Source organism: Rhinichthys klamathensis, unplaced genomic scaffold (assembly GCF_029890125.1).
Source record: "Rhinichthys klamathensis goyatoka isolate OS25496 unplaced genomic scaffold, OSU_Roscu_1.1 h1tg000321l_1, whole genome shotgun sequence".
NCBI lineage: Eukaryota > Metazoa > Chordata > Actinopteri > Cypriniformes > Leuciscidae > Rhinichthys > Rhinichthys klamathensis.
The window spans coordinates 1,044,613-1,070,792 of record NW_026606837.1 but is presented as its reverse complement, the minus strand read 5'-3'; the positions used below and the strand labels follow the sequence as shown (position 1 = coordinate 1,070,792).

Genomic DNA, 26,180 nt, shown 5'->3' with positions numbered 1-26,180 from the left:
AGGAAATGTAATGCTGATATTTTAACAAATATTCCGTTTTCAATAATCATTAGGCTACTGTAGGCTACATAAAAATGGTGACAGGATGGTCTAGCCTATTTAAAATAATGCCCTGACAAAATAACTAGATAAAGTGATGATAAATCACACCTCTACGCTTGAGTATTTCATATCCTGCACGGATGATGATGTCATCATGACCGTTATTGTATGTATGCAATTGTAAACCATTTTAATAAAGCACAGTTAAGAACAACTAAGTTAGGCTATATAAAATTCCATCGAAATGTGTAGCCTAAAGGATATTTGGATATTTAAGAATAATTTGGAAACAGAAGAGGAAATTAAAATAAAATATTTGCCTTCAATAGGCTATCATATAATAAAATGTTGTGTCAGATTTTCATTGTTAAAGTCACCGTTTACACCGTTTATGTTCATGAGGGACACAAAACGCACCTTTTTCGAGGAATGACCCACAATGCAAATAGCCCTGGAAAAAAACGCTGGAATTCCGTGTCAAAAGTAGCGAGATGTCTGAGTGTCACAGATCATATTTTCAACGTTTTCTTTGGCTGCGTAACCTTAACCACTTTGTTATGCTAATAGCCCCTGACATCAGCGCGAGATCAAAGTGGCGCGAGGACTCATATAGTCTCGACCTCCGTGTGCACCGTCAGTCCAGCAGATTCCAGCGCGCGAGCAGCACAGCAACATCAAGACACTTCTCTTTATCACTGGACTGTTGCATAATGCTTTCTCACTCGGACTTCACAAAAACGGATTAACTGCAGAAGTTTGGCTGGATTTAAATAAAACGGACTTTTGGATTACTTTGCACAATCGGCATTTTTTTGACGTCAGCCTCTGTTTGATAAAGGTGAGGATGAAAGTGCATCCCGTTTTATTGTGCACAAAGTTTGTACGCCTGATTGCGTCTCTTATTAACACAGATGTCGTACTTTTTAAATATCACTGGTGCAAATTAAAGTATATATAATCTGCAATAGTGCCTAGATTGTAGACCACCCAAAGGGTGAACTAATTACATTTTAAGTTTACTTCGGTTCCCCCCCAGGTGAAAATACAGGAGATAAACGATAAAGTGCAATCTTTGCGAAAGCGCAAGAGTAAAACAGCTGTTTATTGCTTTTGCTACAATATAATCTTATCGCTCATATCTTTAAATAGGCGTTATCTATATCATAATTGAGGTTTGTTTAATTATGCTGTATGAGCTCTGAAAAATATTAAAATCTCTAAACCACGTATACGTAGCTATATCTGTCCTAATGGGATATAGATTATATAATGCATGGGATGTAAACTACACTTGTATTGTTTAAATTTTCTTTAAAGCAAAAAAAAAAAAAAAAAAAGCTAAATTGCTGCCTAAATTTGTTTGTAAAATCAAAGTTGTGTCCAAGTTACAATCTCCACTTTGAAATTTGTTGTTGATAAAAGCACTAATACATAAATGAAACCATTTGAAACTTATTAGAGTAGAAATTATAGTAGCAAGTTCAACAGCAGAAAACATTTTAAGTGTAATACATATAAAAGCACTATAATTTTGATACATTAGGTACATCTGTAGCTGTAATAGCACTTTTAATGTATAGTTGTCTGGCTAGGTCTATAGCCAGGAGGGGGAAAAAACAACAACTCTGCTATCTGGACAATCACTGTCTGTATGTGAATGCATCATGCCTGAGGCCAGACAGCATGTCCACTGGGAGGTAGTATCTGTTTATTGCCCTCCTGTTCCAGCGAATGGAATAATCTGAAAACATTTGATAACATTCCAAAAATTGCCACACCTATATTTCTGAAATTTGCATGCGGAGTATTAGAAAACACTTTGCAATTTTAAAACACAAAAAGTATTGGAACATACTATTAAAAAATAGAGTTTTGCTTTAGAATAATTTATCTTTTGTAATTAGTGTTTTCTTAACTGCTTCTCACAAGGAGATACAAAAACTAAAATGTATAAAAAAAAAAAAAAAGAATTAAACCCGCACAACAAGAGAATACGGTAATGCAATAGAATTGGATAATATAATAACAATACAGGCTTAAAATACAATATTACTATTTGGAGCCATAGGAAAGCGGTGTGTAAAAGCGTTGTGTTTAAAAAATTATTTAAAGTATGCCAAGTGCACATTGCATAGCAGCCATCAGATGTGTGTGATTGATGTAATCTGGATCTTTTTTTTTTTTTAAAGCAGGAGAGGGACAGAAAGAAGGAACAAGTGTCATGGCTTTTGGCTTTTAATTATAATTGTGTCAAGAAGCAGTGGGGTCAGCGAGCACCTGCATCAGTGTCTTCTGATCGAGCTGGATCTTATTGTACAGCATGAAGCGAACCTTCCCTTCACTCCCGCTCTGTCTTCTCACATTCCTGCTCCTGTCTCAGCAGTGCACAGGAATCAAATGGCTGTGAGTTGCTCCTTTCTCTCTATATGAAACGGTTTCAAACGCATTCAAGATGTTTTTTCAAGTTGATTTGTCAAACTTTGTGTAACATGAAAAAAAAGACTTTTGGAACCTGGGAATCGACCTTTTCTTGACAGTGGAACAATGGCTTTTAATTAGGAAAAAATCTAAAAAGTCGCTTCACAGAATTTGATCTTAATTCTTAAGTCAAAAGTAAATCCAGTTCAACACCCAGTTACTTGTAATTTCTGCAGAATGTTTTGTATTCACATAATTGATACATTGGAATGGAAGACATGACGGTGGATACTTTTGGACGTGAAGAGGCCATTTCGCATGCACAGGATGCTGGTAGAGGTTTCCAAAGTCTTGATATTGCATGGCAAGAAATACAAAACAGATGCCGCCATAAACACCTGTGTTCCCTGGATAACAAAGACAGAGGGTGTATGTGTGTGAGTGCGGAGGTTAAGACAGGGGTCTGTCAGTCACAGCATATCATGGAACATAAAGTGGCGGCCCCTAATCTGAAACAGGCATAGGTAGAGCGGGCATTGGTTGGTTCGCACGAATAGTAATACATGTGTGTGTTTTAGTCAAATAAAACAGGAATCATTAAAACAATGCTTCAATTCAACAGGTTTCACTACAAAGTCTTACTGAAATGAATATTGTTTATCTTTAATGATTTTGGTCACAGAAGTTTTGCAATCATTTCTTGTAACTGAAAACTTTCAACCTATTAGATCATTTTCTAAGATTACATCTATGACTTGCGTTTTATACTATGACTTAACCTTGCAAAAATTCTTCTAGTATTGTATGACTGCAGCTTTACCATGGTACATTCTCTAAAGTTTTAACAATGAACAAATCATCTTGCGGATAAACAACATCTTTTTCCATTGGCAATTGCTTTTTTGGTTCCTTTCTTGCTTCCAAGTGATGCAGAAATAATCTTCTTCCATTTGCTCTAATCTTGATTGATTATCTCTGGGAATGGGTTGTTGTTTGCATGCCTTTGCGAGCAAGACACTGAACAATTTTAGCCCGCAGCTTAAATGCGTGCGAGAACGCTTTCGCAAACGTTGATGTTACTCTTAATATTTTCGAGTTGGCTTTAACCATGTTTATTTGAGTTTGAGTTTAAAGACTTCAAGACTTGCCACAAATATTTTGATCACTTTTCACACCACCAAACATTTGAATTCTGTTTAACTTCAAATGTTCGAGTTCAAATTAACGAATAGAGTTGACAGACATCAAGTGTTCACTGAAGCATGTGCCTTTCCTCATCCAGGGCACTATCACAGACCACACAACACATCAACAAGACCCAGCACTGCAAGACTTTGCCAGGCCTCGTCTCCTCTCAGGCTCAGCTCTGTAGGAGTAACCTGGAACTCATGCAAACCATCATCCAAGCAGCACGGGAGGTTAAAAAGGTCTGCCAAAAGACCTTCGCAGACATGCGCTGGAACTGTTCCTCTATTGATACTCAAAAATTCCTCCCGGACCTGGAACGAGGTGAGTTACAGAAGAAAATCATGTCCAAAGAGGATTATTTCCAAGTCAAGCCTATATTTTTTGTGAACCGTTTCTGAAATCTATCCACAGATGTTCTGTTTAGACACAGTGAGTCCTAAATATGTGAAAGGGCCACTGTCCGTCTATTGCCAGTTCCTTCAAGGCAATTTAAGTGACCACACACCTCTCTTTATACCCGAGTGTGGTTTCCATTCAGGCCTTAATAGGTCTGAGGAACCCATCTAATTGTTGAGGGAAAACTTTATGAGGGCAACGGTTTAAAAAGCAGCCTACGGTGATCCTTAAACACTCTCTCTCCGGGTAACGAAGACTATGCCAGTTAAATGCTGCAATTGGGCCTAAGTGCCTCGCTGCATGATAAAAGAAATCGTACCCCTGCTCACCCGGAAACCTCCGACCCATGGAATTCTTGCACATCGCTCTTCTTTCTTTTGCTCCGTTTGATGTGAGGCTTCACGGAGGAGCAGCGTTTACTGTGAGGACTAACAATAGGATCCATTCTATTCAATGAGAGATGCTATTGAGTGAGTTAGTCAGTAATGGACAGAGAATTGCCCTTTTTTTTGCTAGTTTCACAGTCTTTTAAATCCTACAATTTTACCCTGTGTCCGACCCCTGTAGCACAGATGTGATTTTTTAGATGTCAAAAAATTAAAGAAATATGAAATCAATTAAATAAAATAGTCAAGAAAGGGATATCGTGTTGTCTACTTATTGTTTTTCATTGCTTTTCCATGGATTAATGTTGTAGCGTCACGTCTTGAATTTCCACACGGCGCTGACACATGCATGCTTCGCTTTGACGGATGGTTTAATCGTCCTCCCTATTTATTTATTAAGAGCTTTTAGCATGATCCAAATGCTGGAGATGGTCAAACTAAATCTGGTTGAAGTTCTAGAGAACTGCCCTCCTTCCCCGTAGACCGTTCACATTTGTCAAGAGTTAAAGCGCTCCTGCTTCTCATAAGTGCACCGCTAAGGAGATGGTCTTTGATGTACCTTGTACGGGGTCAAGCTGAGCCTCTCCAGTTTCTACACCTATTATCTTGTCATGACATATGTGCACTGTGAGAACAGTTCAGTAATCTCCGCCATTATCCTTTCATACTGCATTCTGACGGGTTTCTCATGTTGCTTTGCTTTTCTATAAGGGAAAAAAGTCAGTGATGAGGATTCAGAATTCATGTTTTTTTATACTAGCAAATCAAATTAATCTTTTTTTTTTTTTTTTTGCAGGAACGAGGGAATCTGCATTTGTATACGCTCTCTCTGCAGCCGCTATAAGTCACACTATAGCACGGGCGTGCACCTCCGGAGACCTGAGGTTGTGCTCGTGTGGTCCGATTCCAGGTGAAATACCAGAGCCTGGGTACAGGTGGGGCGGCTGTGCTGATAACCTGCATTATGGTCTCCTTATGGGTTCCAAGTTTTCTGATGCACCTATGAAGTTTAAGAAGAAGTCTGGCACGCATGCCAACAAGCTGATGCATCTTCACAATAGCGAAGTGGGCAGACAGGTAAGCGGTACCTCACAGAAACCACATGGAATCAATTATTCACTATGAAAGACACGAGGCTTAAAGGGTTAGTTCACTTAAAAATGAAAATTCTGTCATTAATTACTCTCCCTCATGTCGTTCCAAACCCGTAAGACTTTCATTCATCTTAGGAACACAAATGAAGATTTTTTTTATGAAATCTGAGAGCTTTCTGTCCCTCCATAGACTACGCAACTACCACTTTGACACTTCAAAAAGTTCATAAAGAGATCGAAAACTAATCCATATGAATTGAGCGGTTTAGTCCAAATTTACAGATTTAATTGAGTTTTTTATTCAGATATAAACATTGATCAGCGAACATAAACAGAATCTCAAATCTCAACAAACCTCATTGGTTCTTGCTGAAGCTCAAACGTGCTGCGTAACACACAAGAATGAACCTCATTGGTACATGCACGTCAAGCGAACATGCTTGAGCCTCCGTTTAACACAACTGATGTGTGAGTTGATGAATGTTTAAAAGTGAAAAAAAAAATTTCACGGGACATTCCAACAAGAATTTACATGGGAGTTAATGTGACCACACCCTTAATCTGACAGGCAATCGGTCAAGGAATCTGATTCGAATTATAAACTTGATTTCAAACCAAGTTCTTAATTAAAATTGGGTTTTTGCTATTCGTTTGAGTATGATCTGTTTTCAAAATAGATTTTTTTCTTTATTTGGGACACAATGTGTACATGATGGCATGCATAATGCAGAAAAGCTGTCCAAATTCACTAGCATGTTGCATTCCCTGTGTAGAATGTCATAATGTCCTTTTACTATTGACTTCATCTGAATCCATCCCAAACCCCCCTACGCAGGCTTTGCGAGACGCTCTGGTCATGAAGTGCAAATGCCACGGTGTTTCTGGATCCTGCTCCATTCGGACCTGTTGGAGAGGCTTACAGGACCTGAAAGACATCGCAATGGATCTGAAGACCAAGTACTTGTCAGCCACTAAGGTGGTCCATCGGCCCATGGGCACACGCAAGCAACTCGTCCCCAAAGACATCGACATCAGGCCAGTCCGAGAGAACGAGCTGGTTTATCTTCAGAGTTCACCAGACTTTTGCATGAGGAATGACAAGATGGGCTCTTTTGGTACTCAGGACAGGTGAGACTAACTAATTTACAGATTACATACTTCAGTGCTCATACAAGTGCTCATGTGGTATTTGGTAGCTCAGAGTCAAATTTATAAATGCCCCGCCAATATTTTCACAGGCCCTAAAGCAAAAAGTATATTTCTAATATCATTTGAGATTTTTAAAAATGATTAATATTATATTATATAAAATTAAATTAATACAATATTATTAAAAACTCCATGTAATTTGAGTTGGAATGGACACAAGTACTTCAGTATGTGACAGCAATGATTGATCATTAAAACATATCATAAAGTGCAAACATTTCAAGCCCAGAAACAGCTGACAAAACTAGAATTTTACTCTAACGGCCTCATTTTTAACTTGCTGATTTGTTCAGAAAAGCTAATTATTCCACATTTTTAAAACTATTTTAACTTAAATTAGGTTTTAATAGGTTGTTTATAAACACAATGCTCATGTCATTAGATGGGGATGCAACCTTTTAGTGTGTCACTTCATAAGGTTTATTTTGTCCCTCTTTTACTCTCTTTCTCTTCCTTCTCTGGTGGCACCATTTTGTTGTTAAAAAGCCCTGATAAAGCATAGAGGATCAGTCTGTGTGTGTGCACGCGTGTCTTTGACATGTCCAAAGTGACTGTGTCCTCTTTACCGTTATCAGAGAGTCAGTCTGTGAGTAATGCAGCTATTCACAGAGCTAAGAGCTCTCAGCTGATACCAGCACTGCACACACAGATTAGCTCGACAATGAATTCTTCCTGCTTATTTCCTATTGCTTTATCAGTGGAGACTCAGGTATAGATTTAGGTAAGAATGGAGTAACCTCAGCATCCTTGCTTTTGTTATGTTTGCATCTAAATGTGCTCTGTAATGTTGTTTTTGGCTAAGATTCATGGAATTATTGGATCATATGACATGATTTTTCAGCAACCGTGTGCAATTCACAGTCTTAAATTGACAATTCTTCAATTGACACTTCTAAATTGACAAAACTGTCAATTCTTAAATTGACAAGACAATGAAATTAACATTTCTTATTTTTAAATTCATGTGCCCTCATAATTTATAATCAAAATAACTTCCCCTCCCTCTTCTCTGGTGATGTGTTTACTGGTGCGAGGGCAGGACAACCTGTCACTCACATGACATCACAGCAATAGGATAACATCCAACCGTCCAATCAATTCCTGATCGACAAAATCAAGTCCTGACTCCTGTCCTACGTTTTTTCTTGTTTGAGAAGCTGTTTCTCTTTGATATACTGTACATCACTATGGAAGAAACGACTATCGGCAAAAACACCTCCAAAAATGGTGGCAACAAAAATAAAAAGACACTGGGCAAGTTTGCACCCTTAAAGGGCACTTTGGGAAGCGGACACCAGGTGATCCAAACGAAAGTGAACAACTAAATATTTTCACGAAGGGCCCTTCCAGTCCGTTAGTGAAGGGAACATGCGATGGTCACTTCAAGGAAGTAATTTAATCGTTTATGGTTAAGTCCTCGCGATTCTTTTTAAATCTAGATATGGAGGGTGAGTTGGAGTTAACGTATGAACAGACAAATTCAAGTTGTTTTGTTGTGATATATTACACACATTTCCGTCATGCGTTTGATATCAAGTTTAAAAAAGTTTCATAGGTAAGAAATGTGTAAGAAATGAAACAGATTGGGAACACACACACACATATATAAAGCATATTTTAAAAATGTCATTATAAATGTACATTTATCATATTAACAGCAATAATAAGATATTCCTGTTGTTGCTGCCAAGCTTTGTCGTGGTAACATTCCATGTGAAGCTAATGAGGAAGTTACTTGGTCTTTCATTGCTCCCTTTGCCAAGTGCGATCCAAACGGCTTCATGACACAGAAGTGCCCTACTGCCTACAAAGTCCCCACTTCAAGGGCTCTGCCCTTCGGAGTGAGTAGGGCACAGGGATGCTCACTTCCGATTGGAATTCGCCCACTAATAATAATAATAATAATACATTTTATTTGTAATGCGCCTTTCTCAGACTCAAAGCGCTACAGCATGTACAAAACAAAATAATCAAGCATGGAAGTAAAAAATATAGAAGTATCAAAAAATACAGAAAAAATAATACAATTATAAATTAAAAGCTTGACTAAAAAGAGGTGTCTTAAGAAGTTTCTTAAAACAATCCACTGAAGCAGCATCCCTAATAGATGCGGGTAGTGTGTTCCATAACTTAGGCGCGTTATAGGAAAAGGCTCTTCCCCCCATGGTTTTCAATTTACAACGAGGCTGATACAGAGATAGAGAGCCAGCAGAACGGAGAGAGCGAGCGGGAGTGGATGGAGTAACCAAATCACAGATGTAATCTGGAGCCAACCCAAGTACTGCTTTATAGATTAAAATCAGAATTTTAAAATATATTATTTTAAAACAATATATAGTAATAATAATTATATATAGTAATAATACAATTATTTTCTTATAGTGTTTTGCATGAATTGAGCTACAGAAGAAATATTGATAATGTTTCTAACATAACATTTTAACATTAAATAATGTTCGCATAATAATATCTGCCTAGATGTCACCAAGATGCCCACTGAGTAGATTTGTCATATATTCTACTGTGTCAGTTATATCATAATGTCTTTGAACGTGACTCATCCGGTCAGAATTTAGAGTTGGAACTTTATGTTTTATAATTCTTAAACTTAATATTTTCAGTTGAACTTTGTAACCGTTTAGGCTTTACATATAGGTATTATAGGTCAGTGCACAAATAACCTAGAGACATGCTGTATGTCAGGTGCACTCAACACACAGTATGCATCCTCAGCCTTAGTCCTGATAAGACCACTCACATGCGCTCTCTGTTCATATATTTAGTGCTTTGCACTTGGTCACAAGACACTGGTGTGTTTTGTAATCATTAGAGAACGTCAACAGGGAACTGTGTGTGTCGCACATGTCGCTTCCATGGTGGTCTCTGGTATGTAGAGGGTTCAGCTCCTCTGTTGAACCCATCACCCTATACCTGTCTCTAAGACATGTGACTACAACATCTCCTGTCCTCACATTTAATTGATTTGTTTTGCTGTCAGTTCTACAGAAGGTCAATTAGCATAATACCATAAAACAATGGTGAGTCTCATGAAACCTGTGAACAACAAGACCAGGTCATATTCCACACCAAAATCAGCACTATATATATAATATCAGCACTATAACAATTAATAATACAATTTTATTTAGATTTTTGATTTTATTTTGGGGGTGAAATGTGAGATTCACCCATGAAGTCGGGAAGCTGCTATCATTGCACATCCTCTCTGTGATTTGGAAGGTCTTAAGATAATGAGCCGTAAGTGTTACCCTAACTAGACCTGCAGAGTTGGGTTCTCTAATCTGATTTGGCGATGAGAGATGGGTAGAGACCAAATGACAAGCGTATCTCATCTGTCTCATCTATAGTTACATTGCTCTCCGTGTTCCCCTGTGCTGCTTTGTGGGCCACAAGACTGTGATTAATGAAATTGGCACATTAGAAGTTCAGACAGAACAACATCCCAAAGGCTTAGAGATGATCGGTATCGCTAAAGAAACAATCTGTGAGCGCTGTTTAAAAGATGTGTTTTAAAATGTGTTTTCACTTTGAGGTCAAATTTAAAGTTCTGCTCACAGCTGATAAATTGTGAAACTGATGGTAAAACCAGATCACTTTAAGAACATTAGCAGTTTAGGAGGAAAGTGTACTAAATTTAAGCTTTTTTCCCCTACTCGACATCAATTATAAACTTTTTGACTTTTGACTCCACGTTGGTGCAGGTCAGCATTTGAATATATGCTACTCATCGAGTCCTATTTGCCTGCCTTTCAGCATTGACCTGGGAGAGACTTTTACTCTAGTTTTAAATAACAGCATTCTTCACTTCTCTCTCCTTCTCATAGTAGCCATGCCCTCTGTCTGTTTCTCAGCACCCTGAGCATTAACACCACACAATTATAAAACAATGCACTTACACGGAGAGGGCTACACACAGGCCGACCCCTAGTGTATAGAGTGTGATTTATGACAGGGCTATTCATTGCTCAGATGCCTCAGGCGTCAGTACATGAGGGCGTCTGCAAGATCCACTCCTGCTAGATTTAAATGCAAGAGAAGAAAATGTTCCCTGGGTACGAATCAACTGGCTCTTAAATGAGCTATAAGAAGTTTTAGTGCTGTTGGTTTAATATGTGGCTGAGCTAAATGTTCACCTTGGTTTGAAAAGACGCTTATGTTTAGTAATGGCTCTCATGGTCACAGAGAGATGTTTGGTCATCTATTTGTGTAAATGTATTTTTGAAGTCTTGTTCCTGGATTGAGTAGGTGATAGTTGTCCAACAACTGACTAGTCAGTACATTTATCTAAGTTTTTTCATCTAAGTGTGTGTTTTTTCCCCGTTCATTATTAAAAAAGTATTGATAGATTTTTAATCAGTGAGACAAATTGGCTGTTTTATATTTTACAAATGTAAAAAAAAAAAAAAGAGATAATGATAGAGAAATATAGAAAATAATTCTGAAAATATTTTTATAATTTATCATTCATTCAATATTAAAATGTCTGGATAAAAATAGTTTAAAATAATAAATAATATAAACTGTGAAAATAGAAAAATTTAGAAGATATTTCCAGATTTTCTTTTTTAAATAAAAATGAATATTCCTTCATATTTAAGTGTGTTGATAAAAAATAATTAGTACTTATATAATACACTTTATATGTTTTAAAAAATACTTTTTATGAAAAACTGTAATAAAAAGTAGGCTACTATTTTATCAGAAATATAAAAAGTGAAAATATAGAAAATAAAATATTTCTGCAGATTTTTCTAAAAAATATAATTCATCAATATGAAGTCTTGATAAAAAATAATGTCAAATAATTAAATTGGACTTTAATAAAAAATTATAAATAATACAAAAATAATAATGGAAATATTTCTATAGATGTTTCTATAAAAAAATATATTTCTCCCAAATATGTGTGTGCTTTGTCTCGCTAAAAGCATTGCACTTTTAAGACGACCTGTTAAAAATAGCCCTAAAGTATTATGTAAAAATCTCCTGAGAAAGTCATCCAATCAGAGCAATTATACTAGTATAACTAGTTGTTGTCAACCCATTACTTAGTCTAGTTAATTTTTTTATTTGCATAGCCTTAGTTTTTATAATGTTTCAGAGTTGAATGGTTGGTACAGTCTGTACTATGAAGTTGTTTTTGTCTGTTTGTTCTGCAGGCAGTGCAATAAGACCTCCAGCGGCAGTGACAGCTGTGATCTGATGTGCTGTGGCAGAGGCTACAACCCTTATTCAGAGAGAGTGGTGGAGCGCTGCCACTGCAAATACCACTGGTGCTGCTACGTCACGTGCAAAAAGTGCGAGAGGACTGTGGAGAAATATGTGTGCAAATGAGTCTGCTATCCATCTCTGCGGTCTGCTCCGATAATTGTGCTGACCCCATCACACGTACCTATTCTCAGCTAAACTAATCTAAAGGAGATCTGGAATGCGCTCTACTCATTTTAACAGAACTGGACTGAATTCTCATTCGAATTCCCAGACATTGTGGTTGAACAAGCTGAAAATGTCAAGACTTGATTCTGTTCTAGATATTTTCAGCCTGGGTGTGGAGCATAACCTTTGTCTACCTGACATACTCGGCCACAGATAACCAAAGCATGTTACCAACGAGGCTTACTTTTGTCTTATGCTTTTGCAGCTTGTATGCTTTTGAGAAGACATGGTTTATTTTTGGCTATATGAACTTTTATTAAGAAATATCAATTCAGAAGCTGGACTTTATTTTTTTTACTGCACAAATGAACATGGTCTTTTTGTTAAAAACACCCAGCTCACCGTCCTCAAGAGGATTTTTCCTCTTTTTTAAAACATAAAAGCATATGCTCCTTTATCCAGATTTTAAGTCTATTTTCTTACACAGTACCCGGGTCACAGGCACAGTATGCCTTTTAAAAAAATTTTAAAAGGTACATTTTCCCTATTTTTCACATGGCATTGATTTTAAGCACTCTTCTTAGAACCTTCGGAATTGCTTGACGTTCCTGAGGATTCCACATTCCAAGTTCTAAGGGATACAGGCCTCAAAACTCAGATGGTACTTTACTTTCACCAGTTAAGACTGTTTAAGAGACTGACGAGATAAAGAAAGTGCTGAACACACAAAGGGAACTTCAAATTGCGCTCTTGGATGAGGAACTTTGCAATGGCTTCCATCTGTTGGTTGGTTACTTCAATTCTAGAGGAAGAATACCTGTATTTATTCCACATATATCAGCAAGGACATTGGACTATATGTGTTGTGCCTTGTTATATTTTTACCCAACATAAAAAAATGCTGACATTCAAATGCCAAACCTCTCTGAGCATGTGAACAGAGTATGTGGATCACCCATTACGGCCTTCGTGAACCACTTATCTGTGGATGTACATACTGTCATTTTTGTATGCTGAATTAAAAAAAAAAGAAATATTTATAAACTAATTAAAAATCTTTACCATTTAAACCTCTAAGACTCCCTTTTTTCTTTTCATTCACAAGGACTTTCATGACATGTTGAGAAAGATTGACTGCAAAAACAAAACCACACTGGCTAATTATTTCTTGACCGGTATATCCAAAGTTTTAACATAGTTGTCATTAATTTAAGTTCCTTGTCTTGAGCAAATAACAATTTAGCACAATTACACATGACATTTCTATTAATCATCTCACACTTGTTATTGTTCCGATTAAAAGCACACAAGATCTGGTCTCTCAAACTCAAAAACCCTGGGGAAGTGTTTGTTTGGACATCATAGCCCAGTAAATAGCAACGTGCTAGTGCTAGCCCTAGCAAAACCTCGGTGCTTGGCACAGTGTCCTCAACTCTTTCCAGCGTTTAATTGTCCATTACTCAGGGGCCTGAACGACTGTTGTTTTTTTCAGGTTTTACAACAACAGAGAAGATGGCGTAGATGGACTGAAACCTTATACATGAAAACAGTTCAGGCTCAATTCCATATTATTTTCAAATTGCTTCTCATGGTATGACCAGAACAGATTTTCAAGGGGTTAGCATGAAGGCGAGCCTCTTTGCTTTAGCTCTGTTTTAACACTTTGAGGTCATGAGCACCACCAGGCAAGCACATGTTCTCCATGTTGACTGACATTGTAAGATTGTAAGAGAGCAAACTCGGCCAGGAAAGCAGACAGCGCAACGCAACACCAGACAGGGAGGCCGGTTAGATTTTGGAGGTTTTACAGTGTTTTGTTTGTTTGCGGTAGTCAAGAAATCAGCGTGCGGGTGATTAGCGCGTATTTTGAGAGGGTTTTAATGATGAAAGTGCATAGTTCGTATACAGAAAAGTTCTGCCTTGTTAGCTAGCCAAGCTGTTGTCATGGACTCATATAGGTTTTTCATGCTAAGACTGCTCTCGGGCCAAGAACAACGCTAGTGTTTTCATACATGCCGAGGAAAATCCTGTAACAGAAAATCATTTGTAAAGTGGGACCGCTGAGAAGGAAGCAATGTGCTCGTACATCACATTTCAAGTCGATTACGACCCAAAACACAATTGCAGATAGTAGCAGCAAGCTCATTACTTCCTGTTCTCCCTATCAGCATTGAACCAGACTTTCAACACAGATTAGTGTTTTCAAGTGATGAGTCTATGCTATAAGGTCTACATTTTTTCTTGTAAATTTAACTAAAAACAACCTCAGACAATTTACAAGACAGTCTTATATAATGAACACAAAAGAACTTTCCCTAAATGGCACATTAAAATAAAATAGCTGTCGTTGCTTTACATACCAGTTAAGGCTTGAAGACACTACAGAACTTTTCAAATCTGAACAGATTTCTAAGACTGCATCATACTCTTGGTGACTCTGTAAATGGTTGAGAAATGATACACATGATTTTCTGAAAAAAATGTCAACTCCAACAGCCCAATATCTGCAGAGGGGATCTGATTTCTGCAACTAGCATTGACTACTCCAGACTGCAAATCAGGGTGACAATTTGGTCTAAGCGGGCAGTTCTTGACCAGAATAAGCAACAAACAGACGTTATCTTCCACTATAAGTTCAAATGCCAAATCAAAATGACATACTGGGTAAGCATGAACAAAGTCAGTCATGGGGTTGAGCTGGCATTGGATGTCTAAGTATAAGTCTAAGTTTGGGCCTGTTTGTGGGGGCAGGTAGGGAAAAAGAGAGGAAATTGCCATCTTGTGCAGGTGGGAGGGGTACTTCAGCGCCCACAGCTAGTTCTGTTGACAGACTCAAGGACACCTCTGTCAGTTGTGTGCCCTATCCTGGCAGCTGGAGGTGGGGGTTTGGGGTGTTAGTCACCCCTGCCCTCTCTCTGTCAAAGGGGCTTGAGCTATCACCAACACCAGGGACTCTCAAACGATGAGTGAGAAGACGCATGACCGGGTACCCCGTTAAAAGAGGAAAGCAAACACAAAGACCGTGGAGGTCCAGCCGTCCTTTTCTCACGCACTCTCTCAGCCAGTAGCCATACCTGTCACACACACCTTTAAAGGAGTGTGAAGGTCATCATGTCATGAGGGGGAAGTATAGCCAACTAATAATGGGACAGGTAATGGGAACAAAACTGAAATAAAAAACTTCCATGCTGCTGCCGACAACATGACGTCTGATATTATAAATTTATATTGTCAAAAAAATAATAAAAATAAATAAATACTTCATACTTTTTAAAGTAGGAACTATATTAAACTTTGTGTGCATATGCCAAAATATACTAAAACACTCAATGCAACCACATAGCAACGAGAGAGATAGATAGATAGATAGATAGATAGATAGATAGATAGATAGATAGATAGATAGATAGATAGATAGATAGATAGATAGATAGATAGATAGATAGATAGATAGATAGATAGATAGATAGATAGATAGATAGATAGATAGAAATTCAGACCTGTGCTGATAGTTTAAGAAAATAACATTGGCTGATACTGATATGGTCATATATTAATATATTATACCAAACCAAAATGTTTTTAATTTATGAGGGTGTATGCTTGGCTAAAACCACAATTTTATCTAATTTATATCATATTTTATTACTTGTGCAAAAGGATGTACTGTACACTATGCCTAAATATGGATGTACCTTCTTCTAAAAATATCATTACATCACCAAAATAAATATATTTGATTTGGCTTGAATAGCATTGCTTCGCTGCAGCAGATTAGATTTAATTCAATTCAGGAGTTTAGGAATGTTATTACTCCAGTTTTGACCTGATCACCTTGAAAATGGGACAGAAAAGACACATTTATATATTTTATATGAATTATTTCTTGTAATTGGTTTCCTGCTATGCACAAGCTGAAATTTAAGACTATTTTGGCTTTATGAATGATTTGTAATTCAATTACATGAGTTACACAGTTTGTTCATGGCAAAACTCTGCATTCAAATTAAAATTAGAAAGGTACTGAAACATTTTATTATTTAAAAATATTTGAGCTGTTGATCAAAACATTGATCCAATTTTAGTTGATCAGTAAAAATTCTGTCAGTTCCACAAGTTTCTCTTTAAAAGCAAGTCCCTGTGAGAGATTTCCCATCTTTAGATGTTTGCACTAACCCCAGCATCACGTCCTGTGTGGATGCTCTGAGGATTGACCTCATTTTGACCCCTGTAAAAGCAGGATTAGGCTGGGATGGAAGCATAATGCATGCAGCTCAAACTCACAGGGAGATTTCTCCAATCGCTGTGTCCTGACTCAAAGCCAGGCTGAAACGGAAGCGGGACTATGAGCTAATGTGAGGCGAATGGCTCCAAAGGCCGGGACCCCCTTTGTTACGGCAGCTAATGTCTCCTTAACAGCAGAATCCTTTTGGTGCTCTGAAAAAGGCTGATTGTTCCATCGTACAGAGGAACTAATTATTGTTAAAGGCAAGTTGCCGCATCTCACTCTCAGATTGCTTCACACTCGAAATGACCCGTGTGACGGAAAAAGAAAGGGAGAAGTTTAATGGCTTGATAGAGAAAAGAAAGAGCAGTTTAATGGAGAGGAGTCAAAATCTGTTGGGTTAATGTCAGCGGAGAGCATAAACCGCCGGTCGGCCTTTTGTGTGTGGCGTGGGGCTAGATACTTATTGTCAGTGGGGGGGACACAAAGAATTTGACTGGAATTGTAAAGGTATTGAGATGTACTGACCCGTACTGTAAATGGACTTTTGTGAAGCTGCTCTCTCCCCAGCCTCCAACTCTTTTGTAAATAGTGGGAGCAGTGTGCTCAGTTAAATACTGTTTTGTCATCATTGTGACCCTCAGGCTGTTCAGGACAGGCTTCAGGCATGTTGCCATGGAGAAGGTTGATGCAAGCATTCCCATCCTTCCCTATTCTCTCTGCTAGAGGAGCTGGGGCATTAAAAGTGGCCATGGATTTGCAACCGGGAACAACCAGGCTGAAGAATCCTAGGTCACTGATCGAGTCTGAGAATGTATTTCCATTCTAGAAGTTCTGTTGTAGTCTGCACCTCTCAAATGAGTCTGTTGAAAGCAGTGATTTGTTGGTTTGTTGAATTTAGTTATACATTTACAGGGTTTTCTCATGACAACATTTTTGTTGGAAATGGTTTTGAGTTCAACACATTAGTTAACTATGCAAAGAATTTTAATGTTACAACGTGAGGATAAATATAGTCAGTTTAAAAATTCTGTTAAAATTTTCATCTCTCTCTCTCTACACACACACACACACACACACACATATATATATATACATATAGCACTTGACTACCGTGTTCTTGTTGCCTCTTCTTGCTTTGTAATGGTTTAAAATCGTGTGAATGTGTAAATTGACAAGACAAAAAAATGTGCAAATGATAAACCTTAACTCTATGATGGTTCAAGTTTGCAAATAATCCGCTATAATCCAATGCTGAATTGTGGGGCCTGGTCCGTACGGATCACAGATCAACAACGATCCGCTACACCCGTAATATATTCATTACTGTGCAAAAGTCGTAGGCATGTTAGTATTTTCACCCCCCCAAAAAAATGTTTCAAGCCAGTTGCTATAAACCATCTTTTGCTATAGTGTGTTAGTAGGAAATATCAGTTTACATTTGCAAACATTAATTTTGCCATTAATCGTAATAATCCAATGAGATTTTTGTATGCACATCAAGTCTGACAACAGCCGGTGCTCCACACGGAGATCTGATCTCACCATAATCAAGTCTTTCTGTGATTACATGGAAAAAAAAGGAAAAAACCTACCCGCAAAGCTACAGTACTTGTGTAAAAATGCTGTAAAGTGAGGATGCTTTCAAAAATAATGTCATAAATAGATTTTATTTATCAATTAACTTCTATTAACTAAGTCAAATTAATATTTGGTGTGACCAGCATTTGTGTTTAAAGCAGCTTTTGTCCAGTTTTAAGGATATATTTACAGGTAGCTTTGGAGGAAGGTTTTTTGAAGCGTCTTGAAGACGTTGCCACAGTTCTTCTGGATTTAGTCTGTCTCAGTTTTTTCTGTTTCTTCATGTAATCTCAATGATGGTGAGATCAGATATCCGTGTGGAGCACACCGGCTGTTGTCAGACAAAAACCTCACTGGATTATTACAATTAATGGCAAAAAGAATGTTTGGAAATGTAGACTGATATTTCCTATTGACACTATAGAAAAAGATATAAATAACTTGCTTAAAACCATTTTTGGGGGGTGAAAGATACTAACGCGTCTAAGACTTTTGCACAGTACTGTATATATTACAAAATATTTTCAAATAAAATAAAATATTGCTTTGATAAATTCAGCCCAGAAACAAAGTGTTAAAGTTTCAAGTAATTAACTATTGGCAGTTGTATGTCCCAGCCCAATAGCTCCTAAATAGGATAACACTGACCTAAGGAGACTTAGGTATACAGTAATGGAATTCTGTTTCTACAGTATAAAATCTGGAGTTAAGCACTTTGGGAAAAGTCAACACGAGTCTCTGTAATTGCTGCAAATCTGAACGGCCGAGGTGGGTGAGAAAGGTTTGACTAAATAATGGAGTCAACAAACACCAGCACAATCACTGTGAGGGGTATTAGTAGCTGAGGCTGGTGAAAGGGGAGGTGACCCTGGGAGCGTTTTTAAATGGGCAGTGTTTGACTGGGGCCTCTGCCAACCCCAGCTAGGGTTCCATATGTGTGCCTTTATTAGAATGGGATTGAACTTAATCACGTTTGGCTTATGTTGCAGCCTGTGATTGCCGAGAGTAATTTTCAAGGCCAGCTGCTCATACAGACTCCCCACATTTTCCTGTCCTCTACTCTTAAACAGGCTTCAAACCAATAAATTATTTTGCTTATCATGTTATGGCCGCTGTCCACTACAAACACACATACTTAACACACTGATGCTAGCCAACGTAAACTAGTCTGGTCTACCGCTCCAGAGCCAATGCGGTGGCCACGGTTCGGCCAGGCCAGAGATCAGCGTAGATAATCCGACGAAATGGATGAACTAGTGCTTGAATCTGACCTCAGCTGAGAGTGAGTGTGGTCACATGTACATCTTCTCATGTCAACGCAGCGTGTGATGGATTTGTGCTGTTTTCTTTAATCTAATATACAGCCGGGCGTGCTCTGATAATCTGGCAGAAGAGGGCTCTTGTAAATGTGCCATATTAAATTCCTCAGCCGTTCACTCTACTGTAGCATTTTGTTCCCATCTCCCAATTTCCGAAGGATGACTTTGGTTTCAAATAACTTGGCTGGAGTGCAAAGTCCAGTTTGATTCGTGTTACTAAATAGTAAATACTAAACTATCACAGCCTCTAATTGAGTTATACAATAAGGCTTAGATTTGCAACAAATTTGCACACTCATTAATTTACAAAACCATCCGTTTTACAGCACGAACAATGCATTTTTAGCTAATTAAAATAAAGTAAGGCCTAGTCACATGGGTCATTTAATTCACTCGTATTTCATTGTGCCATTACCATATGACAGAACTACAAGTCTTTGGCTCACAGACATTACCTTGTAAACTTAATACGGTATAATTATAAGTGTAAAACGTTCAGCGAAGCACCTGCAAATGGAGACACCATAAAAATGAGATTTTAATTCCAGTACAGGAAGTACGGCAGCCTCTGACATCCGAATGACACTGTGAAGTAAATAAATCACGCGCCCTTGGAATCTCGATCCATTTTTAACGTTTTTGCAAGGCAAGGAAAACATCAGATTCCATTTGATTAGGGCGAAATTAAAACGTACACACATGTACGTTCGCATCAATCTATCTCCTGCCACTAAAAACACAAGTGATTGTGAGAGGTAGCTCTGCCGTTAATTGCTTCCATATATTTCAGCATGGATGAGGTAATTCCATGTATTTAGACCTGACTGAGAGCAAATGGCAGCAGTCAAACTCATTACAACTGATTATGAGTGCTTACAGGAGAGTATTGGCCGAAGTGCTTGAGAACTTGATTGTGGCTCGTCCCATCAGGAATCAGGGTTGATTCTTCTCCGCTAGCAAAAAACATTTTGACATATCATTAAACAGTCATATACTTATTTTTCATATTATAATTAAGGAACACGCCATGCATCCCCCTCCACTCATCTATCACGGTAAATTATTATTGTAGGTGAAGGTTCCCTGCGTGTGCTTTGATTTATACATTAGCGGATCCATCGCTCTTCTGTTCATTTGAGCGGAGCTGGGTTTTGACAGGGAGAGCAGTCTATCACATCTCGGGCAGCTGACCCCATTCATAGGCTGCATATATCATACCCAGACCTGACAGAAACCTGATTTACAGTCTTTTATTATAGCACAGTAATGTGTTAAACCTCCACCTGGGCTGCTAAAACAACTCTGTGGGTAAATCTGGAGGGAGAACTAACTCTAGACTCAGAGCTGTGAACTGGCACTTAATAAGCACAGATTGTAGCCCATGAAACCCCAGAGAGGACTGAACTGTATCAGTCGAATATGAGAAGGAAGACCATCTAATGTTCTGAGAAAACCCTCACAAATCCTTTGACTTCACCTCGATTTCACCCTACGGCTCACCCAAACATTCCTCTCTTCTGCTTGGACTGTAATAATCATTATTTGCATTCCAGTTCAGTCTCCATCTATATTTGGAGACACTGTAAGAGGTTGATGGTAAAGTCTTTTTTGTAAGGACTCAGCTGAGTGTTTGGAAATGAAACCCAAACACACTGTTCAGCATGAAAGAAAGCACTTACTTTGGCTCCTCAACATACACTACCAGTTAAAATTCTATACACACATCATTTTTTATTATTGCAAAAAAAAAATGTTTAAGAAAAATCAAAAAAAAAAAAAATTGGAGCTGACACTCAAGTAAAAAACCTTCCAAATGCATTGAATAATTATATAATATATAGAAAACAAGTAAAGTCATCAAGACTAATAACAAACAGAAGTATGGGAATTATGGTACATTATCAAAAAATGAAATTATTTTTAAACTTTGCACAAATACAGCTTAACCAAATTCATGAGACGCATCCTGGGATACATTTAAACAGTATTAAATGAGTTTGAATGTATGTTGTGCGCCTATTCTAAACTTGAGATATTATGCTAAACTGGAATGAATGAATGACATATTTATTTGGCTGGATTGAATAAAGATGTAAGCAGTTGGGCTTTCAGAACAATGACATCTCAACCCAAGACAGAACATAAATGAAAACCAGTTGGCCATTTGAAGAACCCAACATGATGTGTAATTTTGAAGAATTAATCTTTATTTTCACCAGGATAACACAGCTGTAACTGATGACAAATATGGTGATCCATCTTAATTTCACTTGGGATTGTGTGACATAGAAGCTGGGGGGTGGGGGGTTATATATCCATCTTGCTCTAGCTTGGGCATAGTAAAGAGATAAAAGAATGTCAGAGAAACAGAGAAGCTGTTCTGAAAGTTTAAGAGAGAGGAATCAGATGTTTGTAGCAGGTTGAGGGCATCATGTCTACAGCATTAAACCATGATTGAAGCTCATCATGGCATGGAAGCCTCAGGTCTAGTCTTTCCTTATAACAGCCTGGGCTGCATCTCCTAAAACCATCTTAAAGGAGAACTCCGGCGCAAAATGAACCTTTGGTCTAATTACACATTGTTACCTAGTCAACCGTTATCTGAGATTTGTTTTCATGATTATCGAATGTAAATAGTTTTATCTCTAAAAACAGTTTAGCCTATAAAGCTAGTATAACGCTAGTATATTGGGCATGGAGTAATGACAAATAAAAATCGCTTGTTAATACCACTAACAAGGCTCAAAATAGCCCCACAGTAGCACGGTAGCATAATGAGGGTCCCTACCTTCAAACCGAAGCATTGAGAACTTTGTCAGTGTCCAGACAGTTTAATAAGAAGATATTGTATGCATACAGTCAACTTCGCGTATACAGGCAGAAGCCATCTTTGAAAAACAGTCTCTACCAGTTGATCTACGAACGCCGATCCAAGTGCGCTGGTGAGATGTGAACGAGCTTTAAGTTGTGATAAGGTGAGCGCGAACAGCAGGCTTGGATCGGCGTTCGTAGATCGACTGGTAAAGACTGTTTTTCAAAGATGGCTTCTGCCTGTATACGCGAAGTTGACTGTATGTATAAAATATCTTCTTATTAAACTGTCTGGACACTGAGAAAGTTCTCAATGCTTCGGTTTGAAGGTAGGGACCCTCATTATGCTACCGTGCTAGTGTGGGGCTATTTTGAGCCTTGTTAGTGGTATTAACAAGCGATTTTTATTTGTCATTGATCTATGCCCAATATTTAGCGTTATACTAGCTTTATAGGCTAAACTGTTTTTAGAGATAAAACTATTTACATTCGATAATCATGAAAACAAATCTCAGATAACCGTTGACTAGGTAACAATGTGTAATTAGACCAAAGGTTCATTTTGCGCCGGAGTTCTCCTTTAAGCCTAAGTTGATAGTAGAACAATTGGCACCAATGGTCTCGATGCTTTGGGAAACACAGACCTGGTCATTGTATGAAATGGGGGCCTTCTTCAGTTTAATTGTATTGTTTATACTTTATTAAACATTCTATTAGACAAATAAGTATCAAAGGAATAGTTTACCCAAAAATTAAAAGTTGCTGTTCATTTAGAGTAGACCTACTCACCCTCAGGCCATCAAAGATGTAGGTGTCTTTTTTTTATCAGTAAAGAACATTTTTAGCTGAAACATTTTAGCCTCTGTCACTTTGAGAGACGGAAAAAAACATATACAGGCAAAACAAAATTAATACCCGTGGCTCCTGGTGATTCATTGAGGTCTTATGGAGCAAAATGATCGATCTGTGCAAGAAACTGAACATTATTTACAACATTATTACCTCTAATCCACAGCCTCAGCAAACGGTCCTAAGCGCGTTAATGGCAGTCTGGAGGGCGAGCTTCCTCACACGTGAGCTGACGCTGTGTTTGCTTACAACAGAGAGGGAAGACAAGACGCAGGTGCAGTAGGCTATTGTTTATCAAAGTGATACATATACGCCGCCGCCTATAAAAAAAAATAAGATTACGTTCGCTTGCGCGATCTCAATCGTAAAGATTGATTTTTCACAAATTCCCAAAGTTTGAGAGCTCCCTCCCGCGCAACCTGGCTACATTATGCGACAGGAAGCTCGGGCTGCAGAGGCTGTGGATTACAGGTCATTTTCAGTGTCTTGCACAGATCGTCAATTTCGCTTAATAAAACCTCAATGAATTGTCAAGAGCCACAGGTATTCATTTTGTTTTGCCTTTATTTTTTTACTCTAAAAGTGACGGTAGCCATTGACTTGCAATCAAGGACCAGATAAGTAAATTGTGACTCAAGGTAGGCTATTGAATGTCAACATTTCTACTAATATAATATAATATAATATAATATAATATAATATAAAAATAAAGGTTTTGTTTATTTTTGCCCATATTAAGTTGTTCTGGGCGCATGTACTGTATGAACTATGAAGGCCACAAATTTCACCTGTTTTGTAGAATGAACCAGCTGCCTTTTTCCTTCATTATGTTTTCCATCAGCTTTGACAGTCCACTTATTAGCCCTGGATCCATTCAATGAGGAAAACTCCTTCAATCGACAACCGTCTGAAGCTAAACAAACACACCTTGGTGTCAGAGAGGTTCTTATGCTTCCATACACTACAACACAAATCCACATTTACGCACATCTATGCATGTCACGATGTTTCCTGCTCATTTTGCATCGCGTGTCCTAATATTTACTCTCGGTTTCAAGTCCGGGCATAGTGTGTGCTTTTACCATCAGCACTCTAACTGATACTGTCATTAATTCTAGGCTTCTCGAAGGACAGTATGACAAAGATTTGCCTTTTCACTGTACAACTATGCGCTGCGTGGAGCTGTATAGACTGACAGCAGCTTTTATTGCACTTCAATGCAGGCGATTAAGTAATCCAACCTTTTGAATGGTTATATAGAACAAAAACAAGCTGGGAAAAAATAATAATAATCTCTCTAGTGTGACTATGCATTCAGTGAATATGGGCGGGTTGGAACTAGAGTGGGAATTCATATGCCTACACATGTACCTTTTGAATCGTCATTGACCGAAAGTATGTGGAAGCTTATAAAACAGCAAAATGAAAAGGAATGTGTGTGCAAACAAATGTAATAACATCATTCATCACAACGCAATCCGCGAATGATGAATAGATATTAAATAAATATGGAAACAACATCTGCACAGATCAGAAGGGGATAGACTGAAGAAAAGATGACTGTGTCTGTCTATGTGGCCAACAGGAGTGTATACAGGTCTGACTGACGTTACACTAAGTAGATTGATGTCGTCTAAACTCTGCCCTTTCTAGGGGTTCAAGAGTTCCATCCAAGTGCAATTACTCTCTGATGTAGAGCGAGACAAATGATGAATCGTTTTCATTCTTTCTTTTACTCTCTCTTTATTGCTCCTCTCATTAATCTATTTTTCAATAGTCCTTTTCATGTAATGTCCACCGGCTGCCTTGCCAAATAGAGATTAGCACTACAGGCAAATCCCCTGCCCAGCCGCCCTTAAAATGGCTCACTCCTGGCCGAAGCATTCCACGGCTGGTCACATGTTCCCCAATAGAGTAGGGTGTTTGAGTCTAAGGGTTCAAACTCAAAGCTAACATTCCTACACTGTCCACACATTTTGTCGGCGAGATTTCTGCTGATCATCATCAGCGACTCCTGTGACAGGTTTACAGTATATCATAGATGTGGACGCAGTCTTCAAAACTTGCTTTTTGGGATCAGAATGGGGTAATTATGACACCTACCAGCAGGGGGCTAATGTAATCAGCCAAACCCAGTCCTCTTGGGCCAGACATAGTGACATTAGCTCAACAAATATCATGAGTTTTGGTGGAACCTGTTTGGCTCAAAAATGGAACATGAGAAGTCTTTGGAAAACTATTTGCAAAAAATATTTTTCATTTCATTTGGTGCAGAATTTGCTTATAATTTTATTAAAATATATTTCAAATATAAAAAATGTTGGTTGCAAACTGTAGGGAAGGAAATGCATATTTCAAATTGAACATTTATTTCATGTAAACCTTCAAAATTTACTTCAAGGGGACAGAGAAAACATTTTGAATCTTAAAATACATTTTCTGACCAGTCTAATAAGACTGCAAAGAGATTGCGGAAAACTTTGGCTGAGGCTTTGAAAAATAGATGATTGTCAAAAACAAACAATGATTTTATTTAGCAGAGATTAAGAAACTGCACGTTTACAGCACAAGGTTCAACTCAAGACATTAGGTGATATGTAATGTACTTAAGCATAGCTGTGGGTTGACCAGACCAAGGCTTTACAACAAGGAAATGAGACCATGTTTGGAGAAGTCTACATCAACAGAGTCAACCTGGACAATAAGTCAGTGGAGCTTGTCCAGCTTTACCTTGGCTTGAAGTCAGAACCAATTATACCTCTCACAGTAAGACTGAGTAATGATCGGTACACCGTAACAGCAGTTTCTTCTCTATCTACGCTAACAAGATGAGAGAAGTTCTGGCAAAGCTGAAAGACTCATTTATTAAAATATCAAGAGGAAAATTTACATTAATCACTTTGCTTTGGCTCTACAATGCTGGAATGAACATGAAATAGAGTGATTATAAAACACGCTTTGTCCTGTGGACTATAGCATGATAAGCAAATGTTGTTAGCGAAAAATTTGAACAACTTAAAATGGGGCTGAAAGATAGACCTGAACCCTTAGACCAGAGACAAAATAGAAACATATATTCCTTTCAGATTTCTCCAAGGAAATCAGAATCCAAAAAATAAGTTCCATGCAGAGGATAATTCTAGGAATTCTAAGCCAGTGAAGCAAAACAGCGCATGTGAGTTATTAGCTGCTTGATCAATTCTGGGAATTCTAGAACCGCAGCTTGGATGGATTTTAATAATTCTTCCAATTATTATGTTTAGCT

The 26,180-nt window shown here is 38.0% G+C and overlaps 2 protein-coding genes across 7 annotated transcripts in view; both read left to right on the top strand.

The window, feature by feature from the left end:
* Positions 1-666: 666 nt before the first annotated feature.
* On the top strand, positions 667-12,621 carry wnt11 (wingless-type MMTV integration site family, member 11). Of its 2 annotated transcripts, none has more exons than XM_056271536.1 (6): positions 667-880; positions 2,235-2,445; positions 3,743-3,969; positions 5,227-5,507; positions 6,360-6,652; positions 11,914-12,621. In XM_056271536.1, the coding sequence occupies exons 2-6, from the start codon at positions 2,363-2,365 to the stop codon at positions 12,086-12,088; spliced, it is 1,059 nt and encodes a 352-aa protein (XP_056127511.1). In that variant the 5' UTR covers positions 667-880; positions 2,235-2,362; the 3' UTR covers positions 12,089-12,621. The 2 variants fall into 2 exon arrangements, with proteins under 2 accessions (XP_056127511.1, XP_056127510.1); XM_056271535.1 differs by having other exon boundaries at positions 2,232-2,445.
* Positions 12,622-22,098: 9,477 nt separating this feature from the next.
* The window catches only part of map6a (microtubule-associated protein 6a), a 224,641-nt gene continuing 220,559 nt past the window's right edge, over positions 22,099-26,180 (top strand). For all 5 annotated transcript variants that reach the window (XM_056271545.1, XM_056271543.1, XM_056271542.1 and 2 more), the window contains exon 1: positions 22,099-22,113. The gene's annotated coding sequence lies outside the window, so the exon portion shown is untranslated. The remainder of the gene's footprint in view (positions 22,114-26,180) is intronic.